General features: G+C 50.0%; 1 protein-coding gene across 3 annotated transcripts in view; it reads left to right on the top strand.

Annotated features, from left to right (window-relative positions):
* The window catches only part of Tmem63c (transmembrane protein 63C), a 65396-nt gene that overhangs the window by 31687 nt on the left and 18417 nt on the right, over positions 1–15292 (top strand). For all 3 annotated transcript variants that reach the window (XM_057782979.1, XM_057782980.1, XM_057782981.1), the window contains 6 exons: positions 2559–2596; positions 8987–9129; positions 10355–10403; positions 12250–12358; positions 14497–14570; positions 15188–15268. In XM_057782979.1, coding sequence (XP_057638962.1) covers positions 2559–2596; positions 8987–9129; positions 10355–10403; positions 12250–12358; positions 14497–14570; positions 15188–15268 — 494 coding nt within the window. The remainder of the gene's footprint in view (positions 1–2558; positions 2597–8986; positions 9130–10354; positions 10404–12249; positions 12359–14496; positions 14571–15187; positions 15269–15292) is intronic.

Below are 15292 nucleotides of genomic sequence, written 5' to 3'. Positions count from 1 at the left end.
CACGGCCCGTCGGTTTGTTCCCTTGCCCCACACCCAATCTGTGTCTCGACAGTGGATGTTGCCTCTTTCCTATCTCAGAGATTTCCACCTATTTCCCCTTCCTTCCCCAGCAGCCCCTTTTAGAGTCTTCTCATCCTGGGACCCTAACCAACCCTCTTGGATCCCAGACTTCTGTTTTCTGCTTACGGAGAAAGCATTCTTTTTTTCTTTGACATCCCTAATCCAGCTGAAATGTGTGTTCTTCCCCCTATGACTCCTACATCTGAGTACCCAGACAGCCCATGCTGTAATTAAAACAATACAGATCTGTTATGTGTGGTCAGCGGAAACACATTTGTTCCTTCTGTGGCCACCCCTTCAAGAGACCAGCCTGTCTTCACAAGACCTCTTGTCAGGCTGTGCTTCACCCAATACACGAAGCCTCAGGGAGTCAGGCTGGCTCTTGGAGACTCCAGGTCAAAGGACGACAGTGACTCACAGGCTTATTTTCAGACACACTGTCCCATGCCTGTGTGTCTGTGTAATGATGAAAAGATTATTCTCTTTCTTAGAAATCAAGAAGCCAGGACTGGAGAGATGGCTCAGTGGTTAAGAGCACTTCCTGCCCTTCCAAAGGTCCTGAGTTCAATTCCCAGCAACCACATGGTGGCTCACAACCATCTGTAATGAGGTCTGGTGCCCTCTTCTGGACTCCAGGCATACACACAGACAGAATATATGTATTATAAATAAATATTAAAAAAAGAAAGAAATCAAAAAGCCAGTCATCAGTCTAGACTCCATAGTAAGTTTTAAGCCAGACTGGAATGTAGTAAGACCTTGTCTTAAAAGCCAAATAAGAAAAGAAAAATTAAGGAGGCAAATCATTATGGGAGGAGGGAAAGAACAGGGAGGTAGCCTCTGCTACAGTGCAGGAGGAGGCAAGTACAGGGAGGTAGCCTCTGCTACAGTGTGGGAGTTCCTGACTTTTCTGAAGGGCTCTGGCTTCAAGGACATTGTGTTAGCCACAACTTAACAACTTACAGGGGAAGGTTTGTTTAGGCTTATTCCAATTCAGAGGGCTCAATCTACGCTCAGCTAATAGGGAGAGGGAGATGGAGAGATGAGGAATGAGATATATTCTTCAAAAATGTACCCTACTGTGGTGGTGGCACACGCCTTTAATCCCAGCACTTGGGAGGCAGAGGCAGGTGGATCTCTGTGAGTTTGAGGCCAGTGTGGTCTACAGAGCTAGTTCCAGGACAGTTAGGGCTGTTACACAGAGAAACCCTGTCTCAGAAAAAACATGTGCCCTAGTGGCCTACTTTCTCCCCACCTCCTAAGAGCTCATTCACCTATGACCACCCATGGACTAGCCCACGAATGATGTTAGCACACTCACATCTTTGTAGCACCACCAGCTAGGACCAGCCTTCAACACGCAAGCCTTTCTTTAAGAGGGAGAAGGTCTCACTTTGTATCCAAGCTTGGAAGGGTGGGCCTTGTGCCAAGGGAACAATTGATTTTCTTTTACCCGCCCTTGCTGCTTCCTTTTAGGGAAGACCTTTGTCCAATCCCCGTGGTTCTAGAGGTCTGTCAGTCTCGTGAGCTCACTTAGTTCCCGGAAACGGTGCCCACAGAATGGGGCCAATCCAGAGATACAGCCTTGTCCAAACTTTTGCTGTCCTTCTGGGGCCTTAGAGGGAATTAAACACGTGAGGGCCCTTTACTGACTAGCAGCTTGGATAACTGAGAGCCACAGGCCCCAGTTCATTTGCACAGAGAGCTTTCACACACTGACTCCCTCTGAGGCTCCCCTCAGCTTTACCATGGTTGAGGCCTCTTTTCCCTGCTACCTGGAGATACTCCAGACAGCAAGATCCAAGAGAAAGGTATCTTCAGTGGAGCAAGACAAAGGCACTGAGCTGCAAGAGCCAAGGCTTCCTCAAACTGGTTTCTTACCACAAAAGGGTGATGTAAGGCACAACTTTGGGGAGATTCAAGACAAGCAGCTGCTTCAGGCACCGCTAGATACCGGAAGTCCAGCATTGCTGATAGGGCCCCCCGCCCCCCCTTCTGTCCTTTGAGCTCAAGCTGTCTGCATGTGACATCAGAGACAGCATCAAGACACTGCAGGGTTCGTGGCACTTAGGCACACAGAAGGAGACAGACTCCCAACACCCATATCCAGCCTTTTAAGAGAATTTTAATTAACTCCTTTTTGGTTACTTTCCCCTTGGCCAGCCAGTCGTTGAAGGTTGACTCACACATGACGGACAGCTCTAGACCACATGTATGGTGGGGATGAGGATTTCTCAGCAGCAGAGAGACTGAGGGGAGCAGTATAGTCCCACCCTGGAGTCCCTCCAGCCTTCCTTCTCAGTCCCATTCCCTGTATCAGGATGGCAAGGCTGTCCACTCATTTCCAGGGAGACATTTCCCTCAGCACTTACCCATTCTAGAAAGCTCCCTCTATGGAAGGAGACTCCCAACATAACCCTTTGCTGCCAGGGTCCCCATAGTCAGGTAAAATAAGCCAGGCTGGCTTTTCTCACACTTTCTCTTCTTTCCCCCTCCAGGGCTTCTGTTCCTGGTTCTTCAACAGCCTAACCATGAAGTAAGTGCTTCTCCTGGGGTTTCTGTTAGTGTCGCCCTGGGGTGAGGTGAGGTAGGAAGGGGTTGCAGAGATGAGCAGACCCTCCCTGGATGGCAGGCCTGAGTGCCATTGGCTACTCTGCTTCCAGCCTCTCCGAGTGTAGGCAGAGAGCCCTTTCCCAGGTTGTACCAGGTGAATGGGAACTGAGCCCCACCCTGTGACCATGCCACCTGGGCCTTAGCCTTTGGGGAGAGACCCCCCCCCATGTAAAGTTGCATTGTTACCCCCATGCATGCAAAAGCAAGCCTGTGGACTGCTCGAGGAAAGGCAACCCTTCTTTGCATGCCTGGTTTCTGTGTTCATATTGTCAAGGGGGATCGGTTCTCTGGAGCAGAAGGACAGACGTCTCCTCTCCGAGCCTGGATGGCAAAGGCACAGCCTTGTGATTCTTGCTCACCTTACCTTCTGGGTTTCTGTAGAGGCAGACCCCAAGACTCTTGCTCTCTCACACCTACCCACTCTCAGCCTACAGTAGAATAGACAGATATTAGAGTGAACTTGGCTGCACCCTCAGTGCAGAAATATGCACACACATGCGAACAGGCATGAACAGTCATGCACAGAGGTATGTACGCCCATGACCTTTCATATCTACAGACATATACACTCACATACACATGAACACATGCACGGACACCCATACACACACACATGCACACGTATACACAGCTTTTCCTTGACTGTGCTCAGTATCACATATGATTCTGGACTCTCCCTGAATTTTGCCTGTCTCCTGTCCCTTCTCCAGGATCTTTTCTGGCCTGGTGACACATGCTCCACAGGGTACAGCCTTGCTATTCCTTAGGGACTGAAATTAGAGTTCTCTAAAGGAACAGAACTTATAGAGTGACTCTCTTTCTCTAGAGAGAGAACAGTGATTTATTAAAATGGCTTACAAACTGTGGCTCAATTAATCAACCATGGTTGCCCATGAAGGGGAGGTTCAAGAATCCAGTAGTTGTTCAGTCCACAAGACTGGATGTCTGAGTTGGTCTGCAGTAGACGCTGGGATCCTGAAGAAGCAGGCTCTAGTGCCAGTGAAGGAATGAACTTGGCAGCAACAGTGAGAACACGCAGACAGTGAGAGAGCTTCTTTCTGCCGTGCCCTTTATAGAAACTGCCAGCAGAAAGTGTGACCCAGACTAAAGGTGGAGCTTCCCACCTCAAAGACCTGCATTGCAAGTAGATCTTCCTATTCAAATGATTTAGTTAAAGAAAAAAATTCCTCATAGTCATGCCCTGCCCTTGGGTCTTAGTTAATTCCAGATGTAGTCGTGGTCAGGCTGACAACCAAGAACAGCCACCGCAGAGACCAGGTACTGTCCTGGATGGCCCTGCTACTCTGCTTCCCTCCGCAAAGGCTGCTAAACTCCATGCTTCTCCACACCCACCATTCCTAGCTAGGCCTTTCTGAGACCCATCCCGGGGATGCCACTAGGGCATCTCTCTTTCCCATCTGCAATCCCGCAGGGTCCCAGGAAACTCAGGCTGGGTCATGGAAATCCTGACCTGTGCCTAGAACTGTGCCGTCCACCGGGAGCTCAGCGTGACCGTGGCCTCCGCTGCTCCTCCCTCCCTCATTGTAGTCCCCCAGAAATGAAGCAGCTGTTGTTTTGTGGGGGGCAAGTGTCAGCTTCTCTATGCCGAGTCATAGGTGAGCTAGCAGAGGGCAGTATTTCAGATGTCTTCACATCTGGCTTTGCTTGCTTTGTTAATTTATCAAACACACACAAGCCAGAACACACATGTTTTCATTGCTAGAAAGTTTAAAGTCTACTGTCATTCTTATACAGGCACAGCCCCACTATTTCATTATATTTATTTTTGAGAGAAGGTCTATTATGTATCCCAGGCTGGCCCACTAATCCCAGAGAGACGCTTTTATAACTCATCCTTGTGAGAAATAACTGACAGGTTCCCATGGGAGTTACTTCCTGGAAGCAGTGCTCCCCAGATTAACTTCTTAACATAGTGGAGACCAGGCATGTAGCATAGGCACTCTCAGGAGGGCAAGCCACATCCAAACGCACGTCTGAACGTTCGTTCTCCCAGGAGGCAGTGCACGTCAGCTATAGCTTCATGCATTTGGCAAATTCACAGGCAGAAGCAGGGTGGGACAGGTTTTCATTCCTTCATATAGGAACAAGGGAAAGAGTAGGATAAACAGGTCCACTCAACTGACCATGTCCTCAAGTGTAGAGAAAAAGACTCCCCAGAGGGAGTTTGAAGCTGACCTTCTGGATTGTAATCTTCTCCATTACTGGCTTGTAATCTTAGTTTTGTTTCCCATCGTTGTGCTGAAATACCCTGATAAAAGCAACTTGATGGAGGGTGGGCTCACAGTTCCAGGTACAGCTTGTCATTTTGGGGAAGTCAAGGCAGCAGGAACTAGAAGCAGCTAGTCTCATTACATCACAGTCAAGAGCAGAAAGCAGTAAATTAGCGTTACATGCTAGTGCTCAGCTTGCTTTATCCATCCTGATACGGTCCGGGATCCCCTGCCTAGGGAGTGGTGCCACCCACAGTAGGCACGTCTTCCCCCATTAATCATTGTAACCAAGATAATCTCCCTCAGACACACTCATGGGCACACCTGATGTAGAGAGCCCCCCCGTTGGGGCTTCCTTCCCAGGTGAATCTATCCAGATCGTGACAAATTGTAGATTAAAACTGACAGTGTCAATGGAGCAGTGGTAAAAACAATAGGACTTCATGTTCCAGGTGTGAGGTCACTAAGTGCAGAAGATTCGGGTCATTGTGTTGTTGCTTATCTCTGTGTGTAGCCTTTGGTGTGTGAATGCCTGAACCCACAGGTCAATGTATGAGCTCTGTGTGTAGCCACATTCATCCTGACTCCCAATCCCTACCCCACCCCAAGGCTCCAATCAAGAGGGTTCTCTATGAGAAGGCAGAAAAGCGGGGCTTTGTATTACATCTGGCGCCCTGTGGAGCAGTGGCTTAGGTGACAGCTAAATCTTTTACTGAGCGGAATCAGCTCAGCCAGAGTCCCTGTGTGCAAACTCCTCTGCAGTCTACTCGGAGAAACAATGGCCCCGAAGATTCCATGTGTCTTTCATAAGGGGTGGGTTATAATCAGCCATGCAAAGGGGCATTTGGGGAAAAGAGAAGGAATTGCTGCTATCTCTCTCTCTCTCTCTCTCTCTCTCTCTCTCTCTCTCTCTCTATTATCTATCTATCTATCTACCTATTATATCTATTTATCTGAGGTAGGGTCTCTATATATAACTGTAGATAACTCACTCTATAGATCAGGCTGGCCTTGAATTCACAGAGATCTTGTCTCTGCCTCCCAAGTGCTGGGATGAAAGGCATGAACCACCACACCCAGCTTAAAATGCCAGTTAAAAAAAAACTTATTTATTGTATTGTATTGTTGTTTTGTTGGCATGTGTATCTGTGCACCATATGCATGGGTTACAGATAGTTGTGAGCTGCCACGTGGGTGCTAGGAATCAAACCTGGGTCCTCTGGAAGAGCAGTCAGTGCTCTTATCCCCTAAGCCATCTCTCCAGGCCTCCATGTGCTGATTTTAAAGGAAAATGCCGTGGGATAATGCTCTTATACACTGTAGAGATTTGTCACTTGTATCAGCTTAATAAAATACTGATTGGATAGTAGTCAGGCAGGAAATACAGGCGGGGTGACCAGACTAGGAGAATTCTGGGAAAAGGAAAGGCAGAGATGCAGTCACCAGCCAGATGCAGAGGAAGTAAGATGAGGATGTGTTACTGAGAAAAGGTACCAAGCCACATGGCTAACCACAGGCAAGAAGTATGGATTAATTTAAGATGTAAGAGCTAGTTAATAATAATCCTCAGCTAATAGGCCAAATAGGCTTATAGTTAATTTAAGCCTCCGTGTGTTTCTTTGGGACTAAATGGCTGTGGCGGTGGGACCAGGGGGGACAGAAATGTCTGTCTACAGGAAAATGCTGAGTTCTTGTTTTGATGGAGAATAATAAATGCAGAGGATGGGAGAGGAAATAAAATGATGACACATAGCTCAGGCGAGCATGTGAGGCGACCAACCAGCTGTAGAAATAACAGTTCTAAAGCTTAGGAGACAAGTCAGAGCAGAGGATTTAGACTTGACGGACCGATGCTTAGAGACTGAAGTTGAAGTGACAGGAACAGATGGGCCACCTAAAGGGCAAGATCAGCAAAGGCCCAGGGAGACCTCACCGAGAGAGGAAGAGGAAAGGGCTTCTTCTAGGGTGTAAGATCACACAAGTCCACACAGGCATGGCTGGAGGATGTCCACCTTCGCAGTCTGGGTCTTTCTTGGGGGAGGCATTTCTAGGATAAGCCGATGTTGAAAAGAACTTACTTTCCTAGGGATGTGTAGGAAGATGGAAGTAAGGAGACCAGGAGGAGGAGACGGACGTGCGTCCTGGGGATAAGACCAAGAATGGTGGAAAGAGGGATCCTGAGCTGGAGGCAGGATTCCTGGCCCAGGAAGGAAAACCTTGTTAGCCCTGCTCAGTCCAGCCCTCCACCCTGTCTGTGTGTCTATCTGGAGGGTCTCTGGAGATGCCCCCCACCTCTGTAAACACATTTCAGACACACTTTTCTTTCAGAGATCAGCTCTGGCATCCCAAGCCTGCAGCAAGATATGTCCTTTTCTTACCCAAGCACTCTCCCGTCAATTCTCCAAGATCCCGTTCTTGGGACTTAATTCTTGAGTCTAGGACAAGGACATGCTTTGACCACTCACAGACACAAAATCAGGAGCTCCAAATAAGTCTCTAAATTAAGTCATTGAAATCCTCCTAGATGTACTTTTTGTTGTAATATTTGAAAACTCTGAATCCTGCATGAGATATTTGAATCTAAAGGTGACCAATGAACTTACCTAGAAGGGTAGGTGTGGAAAAGCCATGAATGAGGAGACGACATGGTTGTGAGCATGTGTGTGTGTGTGTGGGGTGTTCATGTCCACATTTGCCCACCCCCTCCATACCTCACAGTGGATCGGCTTTGGAGGGGACACCCACCTTCAAACCTTAACCATCATTAAGAAAAACCTGCATGGGGAACAAATGGAAATTCTCAAAATGCTTTATTAAATGTCAGAGCACCCGCTGTTCCTGTATAGGACCTGGGTTCAGTTCCCAGCACCCACATCAAACTCTAGTATTAGGGGATCCAACACTCTCTGGCCTCCAAAGTTTATGCGCACACACTACACATAAACGCATGTAGGCAGGCACATACACATAAATAAAAATAAATAAACCTTTTAAAATCATCTTAGGTTTGATGAGACCTTAAGAGAATTATTTTCCTTTTTATTTTCCAATTTTTTTACAAGCGTCCCTTTTATCCTTTTACTTTTAAAAGTGGTGTTTTGCCTCCATGTATATTTGTGTGAGGGGACCAGATCCCCTAGAACTGGAGTTACAGTCAGTCATGAGCTGCCGTGTGTGCTGGGAATTGAACCTGGGTCCTTTGGAAGAGCAGATAGTGCTCTTAACCACTGAGCCATCTCTCCAGCCCTTGTTGTTTATTTTTGAGACAGAGTCTCATATAGTCCAGGCTGGCCTCTAACTCACCATGTGCCTTACGATAGCCTTGAACCCCTAATCCTCCTGCCTCTACCTCCTAATGACTGAGATGACAAGAAAACACCTCTCACTGTGGCAGACTTCACTTGGCATTGGCATCATACCCAGACAGGCAGGGTGGTTATAAATCAGGCACCTATAGATTCTATAGATTCTTATACATATCTTTTGATAGGTGTGTCATCTCTCTGTTGGATAGCACCTAAGAGTGAAATTGCTGGTTCATGGAGTGTGTATGCATTCACCTTCAGTAGCTAAGGCCAGCTGTTCTCCAGCGTGTCTGGCCAGTGCATAGACTCAGTTCCTGCAGGGGAAAGCTCCCAACACCTTTGCCCTCACCTACCCTTGGCTGTTCTCTACTTTTCCCCTTTGGTCAGCCTGGCAGTGTGGAGCATTGCCTTTGAGTTGAAGGAACTGAAAAATAAAGAACTTTCTCGAAGGAACCCATCTGAGTTACCAGTAGCCATTTGCCCATTGCCAGCACCACAAGCCTGCAATGCTCACAGAAGGACTGAAAGGCTGCCTGATGAGTTCTCCAGGCTCTGGGTCCCTCGTGTAACCATAGCACGGCCTTTCTGATGCACCTGTGTTCACTGGCATGCTCTCAGGCACGCTTGAGGCACTGAGAAGCAGAACGCTATTTTCCCCAAGATTGAAACTTAGGAAGAAGGTGATCCTTTTCCTACTGCTTCTTCTACCTATCCCCAGGGAAGCGGTGGTCACCCTGGTACCCAAGGACCACTCTCTCTTGTTTATGTCTCTCGCAGGGACCGGGACCTGATCAGCAAGTGTGGCGATGATGCGCGCATCTACATCATGTTCCAGTATCACCTCATCATCTATGTGCTCATCCTCTGCATCCCTTCCCTGGGCATCATTTTGCCTATTAACTACATTGGGACTGTTCTGGGTAGGCAGCGCTCAGCAGGCTGTTGGTGTCCTTAGGCAAACCCTATTGCAGTTTCCCCATATGCGGGCCAGGGACTCTATACAGCCTTGATTGATCCAGGGCATGGGATAGGACAAGCTCACAGATCAGCCTAGAACTGTCTGCAAATGTCCCTATGCTGTTGGAGAATGTGTGGCTCCCTGGAGAGGCCTCTGACCTCTCTGTCTCCTGACATGTACCCTGATGGGCACACCCCTGTTCATGCAGAATTCTTCTGGTAGGACTTCTGTGCACACTCATTGTAACAGGTGGCATCGTGAGCGTGAGCTTGACTCCTGAGATAGAAAGATCCTGGCTCCCCAGCTTTTGCCCACATCTACTTGAAAACGCCTTCTCCCAAGCTCACAAAGTATTTTACCTTCTAAATCTGTTCCCTCCACTATTTAGACACAAGGAGGGAGGGAGGGATGTATGTCAAGTACCTGGTACTCTGTGGGAGCTCAGGGAACAGCAAACATGTCTTCCTCAGAACTGCAGGAGGGACAGAGCTGAGGGAAGGCTGGCGTCCAGTGGTCCCTTCGATGTCCAGTTAGCAACCAGTTTTCCCTTGTTCCCCAGTTTTCCCGGTTTCTCCTCAGCCAGAGGTAGACCTGAGTGAATCCACCGTAGCATACTGAGTATGCACCGGTTGGCAGCACCAGAGGGAGTGTGCCTGACGTTCCAGATTTCCACCCCAAGCGCTAGCATGTGGCGAGGATAATGTGGGAATCTTAGAAGTTCTATGAAGCCTGGAGCTGTCTGAACAGACACATTAAGATGCGTGGCTAGAAGAATCTGTTTGGTTCCAATAAGAAAATGTCCCATAGTCTAAACTCCAATTTTCTGGAGTTTGGGCTCTTGTTGGGATTGTAGCCAGCATTGCTAATGTCATTGGTTTGCTGGTGGCTAGACAGCCATCTGGTTCCCTCAAAACTAGTTTGCTGTGTGTCTGTTACAAGCCAGTCATGCTCGGGGGATTCCCTATAGATGCTTGTTCTCACAGATTAGAGCCCAAGCCAGGTCCACCCAGGAGGATGATGTTTTTGCTGGTAGCTGGGGACAGTCTGGGGACCAGAAGGAAAAGCAGATATAGGCAAGGATTTCTAGATCCTTGGCATTTGTTCAGGAACCTTGAATTCTGTCCCCACCACTGCCCCGAGCAGTATAGAGACCAGGATCAAGGTTGGCCCTTTCTTCTCTCTTTCAGACTGGAATAGCCACTTTGGCCGGACCACCATTGTTAATGTCTCCACAGAGTAGGTACCTGATCCTCACTCCCGTTCTATGACTGGGCGCTGGTGGGGAAGGACAGGCTAATGTGTTGGTACCCGGCATGAGTAGCTCGGTGCTGCTGAGGCAGGCAGGCTTCTTTGGGTTCCTGAGGGGGATGCCAGAAGTTGTATTCGCCTGGTGGGGAAGCATTCTTAATGCCTTGTTTCCCTATTTCATGAGTGGAAATACCTACCTTGGCCATTCCTGAGGACTAGAGACATGGTAGACAGATATTCAAGCAGGGCAGGAACCTGGAGGCAGGTGCTGATGCTGAGGCCACGGAGGGGTGCTGCTTACTGGCTTGCTTATCATGGCCTGCCCAGCCTGCTTTCTTATAAACCCAGGACCACCAGCCCAGGAACAATGGGATAGGCCCTCCATCATTAACCGTTAATTAAGAAAATGCCCTACAGTTGGATCTTATAGAGGCATGTTCTCAATTGAGGTTCCCTCCTCTCTGATTGTAGCTTGTATCAAGTTGACATAAAATTAGTCGGCACACTTAGTGCTTCTGCTCCTGAGGAGACCCTGTAGCAGGGCAGGAGGAGGGCATATTCAAGATGCAGTATCCTTGACAACCCCAGGTTCAGGTTGGCCCTCAAATAATGGAGTGACTCACTGGCCCTCCAGCCTGTACCTCTGATGTCTGCAACAAGAGAATCAGGTGCTGGGCGCAGGCCTCACTACTGCCATCTACTGGTCATCTGCTGGCTTTGCATCTGGGGAAACCCTTGCTCCAGATCTAGCCCTTAAGCATGGGAAATACATACCCTAGGACAAGACAAGATCCTCTGAGTTCCATCCCATTCTCAGGTCAGGAACCAGCCAACCTGATTGGTAGCCACTTCAAACCTGAGCGGAGACAGATACAGCCCTGCTTGTCTACACTAAGGTTCCCTGAATGGCTTGGCCAACTCCCTGACCAAACTGCAAAAGTGGGGTCCATCTTATCCCACCCCTACCTGCCTTACACCTCTAACCTCCTGCCATAGGCCTCAGAGCAGGCTAGCGTTGCTAGAGCTCTTGGATCAGCAGCATGGAGCTGTGGCTTCCTCTCCCCTTCTCCACCAGCCGGCTCTGCCCACTCTAGAGTTGCCAGCTGGAGCAGAGCCACCAACCAGCACCTCCCGAGCCAGTCATTCTGAGGAGCCTCATGTCCCTTCCCAAGAAGTGGAGTCCCATAGAGCATCAGGGGCCTTTGGTGTACACGACTCCCCACTGCACGGTGCTGAGATGCTCTTTAATGTAGACTCTATTTAGGTGGGCAGAGGCTCTGAGCCCAGAAGGAGCAGACCAGGCTTGCACTCCTCAAGCTATGTCACTCAAATTTCCAAACAGTAACTCTGGTCAGATGCCTTGAGACAGCATCCTGGGACCTGAAAGTAAGGCTAGAAGCAGAGCCCAGTGACCACCAGCCCTCTGCTCCAGGGAAGTGAGGTTGTCTAGCCTTCCTCTCGCTGTGTATGACCCAGCCCTCCTCTCCTCCCTCGGCCTACTGGGCATCTGTGAGGTGCAGGATGGGCAGCTGTGGCTCCTCTCCCAGTGCCCTTAGGCAGGTTAGCCACAGCTCTGGCCTTCCTTTCCCCATGGGTGGAATGGGGAGTGGTGGTCAGGGAAGCCCTCTGAGGGTCTGGCAAGAAGGTACCAACCAAGAGCTTAGTCCCAAGAGCTTGGTCCACTGAAAGTCCTGTTGTAGTGGGAGTGAGTCTGGGGACGCTGTCATGGTGGGAGGGATGTCTGGGGATGCTGATGGTGTGATGGGGGTATAGCAACACTGTGGGGCTCTGGAGGCCTGCAGCCTCGTGAGTCTTGTGCTCCACCCCCTCGCAGGAGTAAGCTCCTGTGGCTGCACAGTCTCTTTGCGTTCCTGTACTTCCTCATCAACTTCGCCCTCATGGGCCATCACTGCTTGGGGTTTGTGCCCAAGAAGAACCTCAAGGTGAGTGTGTGAAGGATGCTCTCCCCAGCTTTGCGAAAATGCCATCTTGACCCTCGGGGGGGGTGTCTCCCTCCAGCAGGAGCGAGCCCTTGTTTGCCCTACCCCTGCATGCCCTTCCCTCCACTTCCCCTGCCCTAGTATCCCCTAGTCTCCCCCTGCACTGCTAAGCCGTGAAAGCCCCTCATGCTGGATGGTAAGTAGCTGCTAATATTTGCCTCCCCTCCGCTACCTCCGCTGCCCTAGCGAGCTAGGTTAGAATGTCTGTCCTAGGATTTTCCCAGCCTGGGGTGTGAGCAGTTGGGGATAATTCCCCTAGCCGACTCCCTGGCTGAGGGCTGCACTTGGAGACTTCATCTCTCTTTTTTATTTTGTTATTTCTTTGTGTGTGTGTGTGTGTTATGCCGTGTATGCTCACATGCATGTATACTCGCTCACATAGAGTCCAAAAGAGAGCATTAGGTGTTCTGGTCTGTCACGCTCCACCTTATTCTCTTGGGACAAGGTCTCTAATCAAACCTAGAGTGAGGTGAGCTGGCAGCAAGCCTCAGTGATCCTCCTGTCTCTGACTCCCGCAGTGCTGAGGTCACAGACAGGCTTGGCCACACCTGGCTCTCCACCTGGATGCTAGGAATCTGAACTCAGTTCCTCATGCTTGGGGCAGCAAGTGTCCATGCGCCATTGAGCCCCTGTCCCCAGTCCAAGTCTTCATCTCTTGACTTAGACTACTCAGGCAAGCTCAGGGTTGAGGTAGGACATAGCCTCTTCTGTGCAGAGCTTGGTGCTCAGGGGCCACAGGTGGGCAGCTGCTTAGGCCAGGACCCTGAAAAGGGTATGGCCTTTGGGTTATCTGTGCTCTGTGGGGAGGGGCAGCCATGGGAATGAGCATCCAAGGCTTCATCCTTCTTCATCCAGTAGAGGGGGCTCTTCTCCTTTGAGCCTACCTGTTCTAGCCGGATTGACTTTAACCACCGCAGAGTGTAGATCCCCATGCCCCAAGCGATCCCAAGCACTCAGCCAGCCAGGGACGGAGGCTGGGATACCTGCGGAGTCAACTCATTGCTCATTGTTACCAGATGCTGAGGCTGGGGTAGTCATCTCTTGTGATGGTTTGTCAGACTGTCATCTTGAAAGGGATGGATCAGGAAGATGTTATTCCCCTGCAGAACAAAATAGGAAGTTGGGTCAAGACACCCCAGGTCCTCCTCAACCTTGCAAGCTGCGTTAGTCGATTTTCCGTTACTGTAACCATGTTCCTGAGGGAATCGACCTAAAAAGAGGGAAAGTTTGCTTTGCTTCTCGGTTTTGGTTTTATTCTGTACTCAGTAGGCTCTGTCGCTTTGGGGCCTGTGGTGAGGCAGTGTGTCACGGTAGGAGCAGGTGACAGGAGAAGTCGCCCACCTCAAGGTGGCAGGGAAACAAATAGAGAGGAGGAGGAGGAAGAGGAGGGCTTGGCTTTACCACAGTGCCCTGTGAGGGCGCACGGACAGCTTCCTAAGGCCACTCACTGAAGCGGAACACGTCAGATTGGGGGGAACGCAAATCAAATAATCCCGCTCTAACTCCGAACAGGGTATACTAAGGTGTTCTTTACTAAAAGGCCATTGGCTAAAGGAGGTTCCCCATCCACTCACTGACCCTCCTTTCAAAGTCTTCGTCTTCTCCCCGTGACTTTAGGTGTTTAACACTTGGGCCTTTAGGAAACATCCCAGATTGAGACCATCACCCTTGCTCCCAGCTCCAGACCCATAGAATACTAGGGGTTTCTCCAGCCACGTGACGTTTTACATTAGAAATGTAGGCAGTTCCATGAGACTGAAAGTCACCATGGGGTTGCTGCAAGTGGGCACAAATGACCTTTTCTAGTAGGGGAGATGTGATCCTTCACCTTGGCTCTGGTTCTCCCTTCCTGACCTCAGCTGTCTGGCGGGGGTCCCCAGCTGGAGCAGAGACTAACCAAGGCCTGGTTTGCTGATCTGAGGGCTACAGAATGCTGGCCAGCAGCTTGCTTAGCAGTGGGTGTCTAGGAAACAGGTATCCTGGTGGGAGCAGAAGGCTCGCTCTCCTGGAGCTCCGGGTCACTAAGGACCCATATATCTAGCAATCTCGCGGAAGCACAGCCTTTTCTCCCCCGACCCCAGATCACAAGGACACTGATGATCACCTACGTCCCCACTGAAATCCAGGATCCAGAGGTCATCAGCAAACACTTCCAGTAAGTGCGAGCATGGGCTGTGTCGAGTACCACCTCCTCCCAGTATCTCCTATGGGTTCTCATAGGAATCTGAGTTGGCACAGAGTGCTGGGGCTGGAGACATTCCTGGTGGTGGTCCTCTCGGGACTCAGCTCAGAATCACCTTTTCAGAAAGGAGAGGGCCACCAAGGCCACAGCAGAGTTCTAGAGGCCCTTGTATGACATCGGTGAGGCCAAAGGGCCATTTAACTATTTCATGTGACTTCAGCTACTCAGCCCAGGGAGACCCGACTTCCCAACCATATCAGGCACAGTGTCTCCAGATGTTTTGGGTGTCCTCAAGACCCTGGACCCAGAGATGCTGCTTCTCTCTCAAAAGTAGCTCCTTCCTAGCCCCCTGGTCTTTGAGGCATGTCCGCACCCTGTTTTGAATCTGTAAAGGGTGCCGTTGAGTCCCAGATGACTAGGGTCTAAACATCAAAGACAGCTCAGCCTTAGGGGCAAGGATGGATGCCATTCTGAGATAGGAGCCCCAGCAGTAGAGCCTCCCATCCCCATGGGCTGTGACACTAACTAGGGAGTGAGGTTACTCAACCCAGCCCCACAGGCTAGTTCAGCCTCTGTGTTTGTGACTGCAGTGAGGCCTATCCTGGGTGCGTGGTGACCAGAGTCCATTTCTGCTATGATGTCAGGAACCTGATTGACCTAGACGATCAAAGGTGAGATTGCCGAGGAGCCTGCTG

Source organism: Chionomys nivalis, chromosome 10, assembly GCF_950005125.1.
Source record: "Chionomys nivalis chromosome 10, mChiNiv1.1, whole genome shotgun sequence".
Lineage (NCBI taxonomy): Eukaryota > Metazoa > Chordata > Mammalia > Rodentia > Cricetidae > Chionomys > Chionomys nivalis.
The sequence above is the reverse complement of the archived record's forward strand: the minus strand, read 5'-3'. Positions and strand labels throughout refer to the sequence as shown.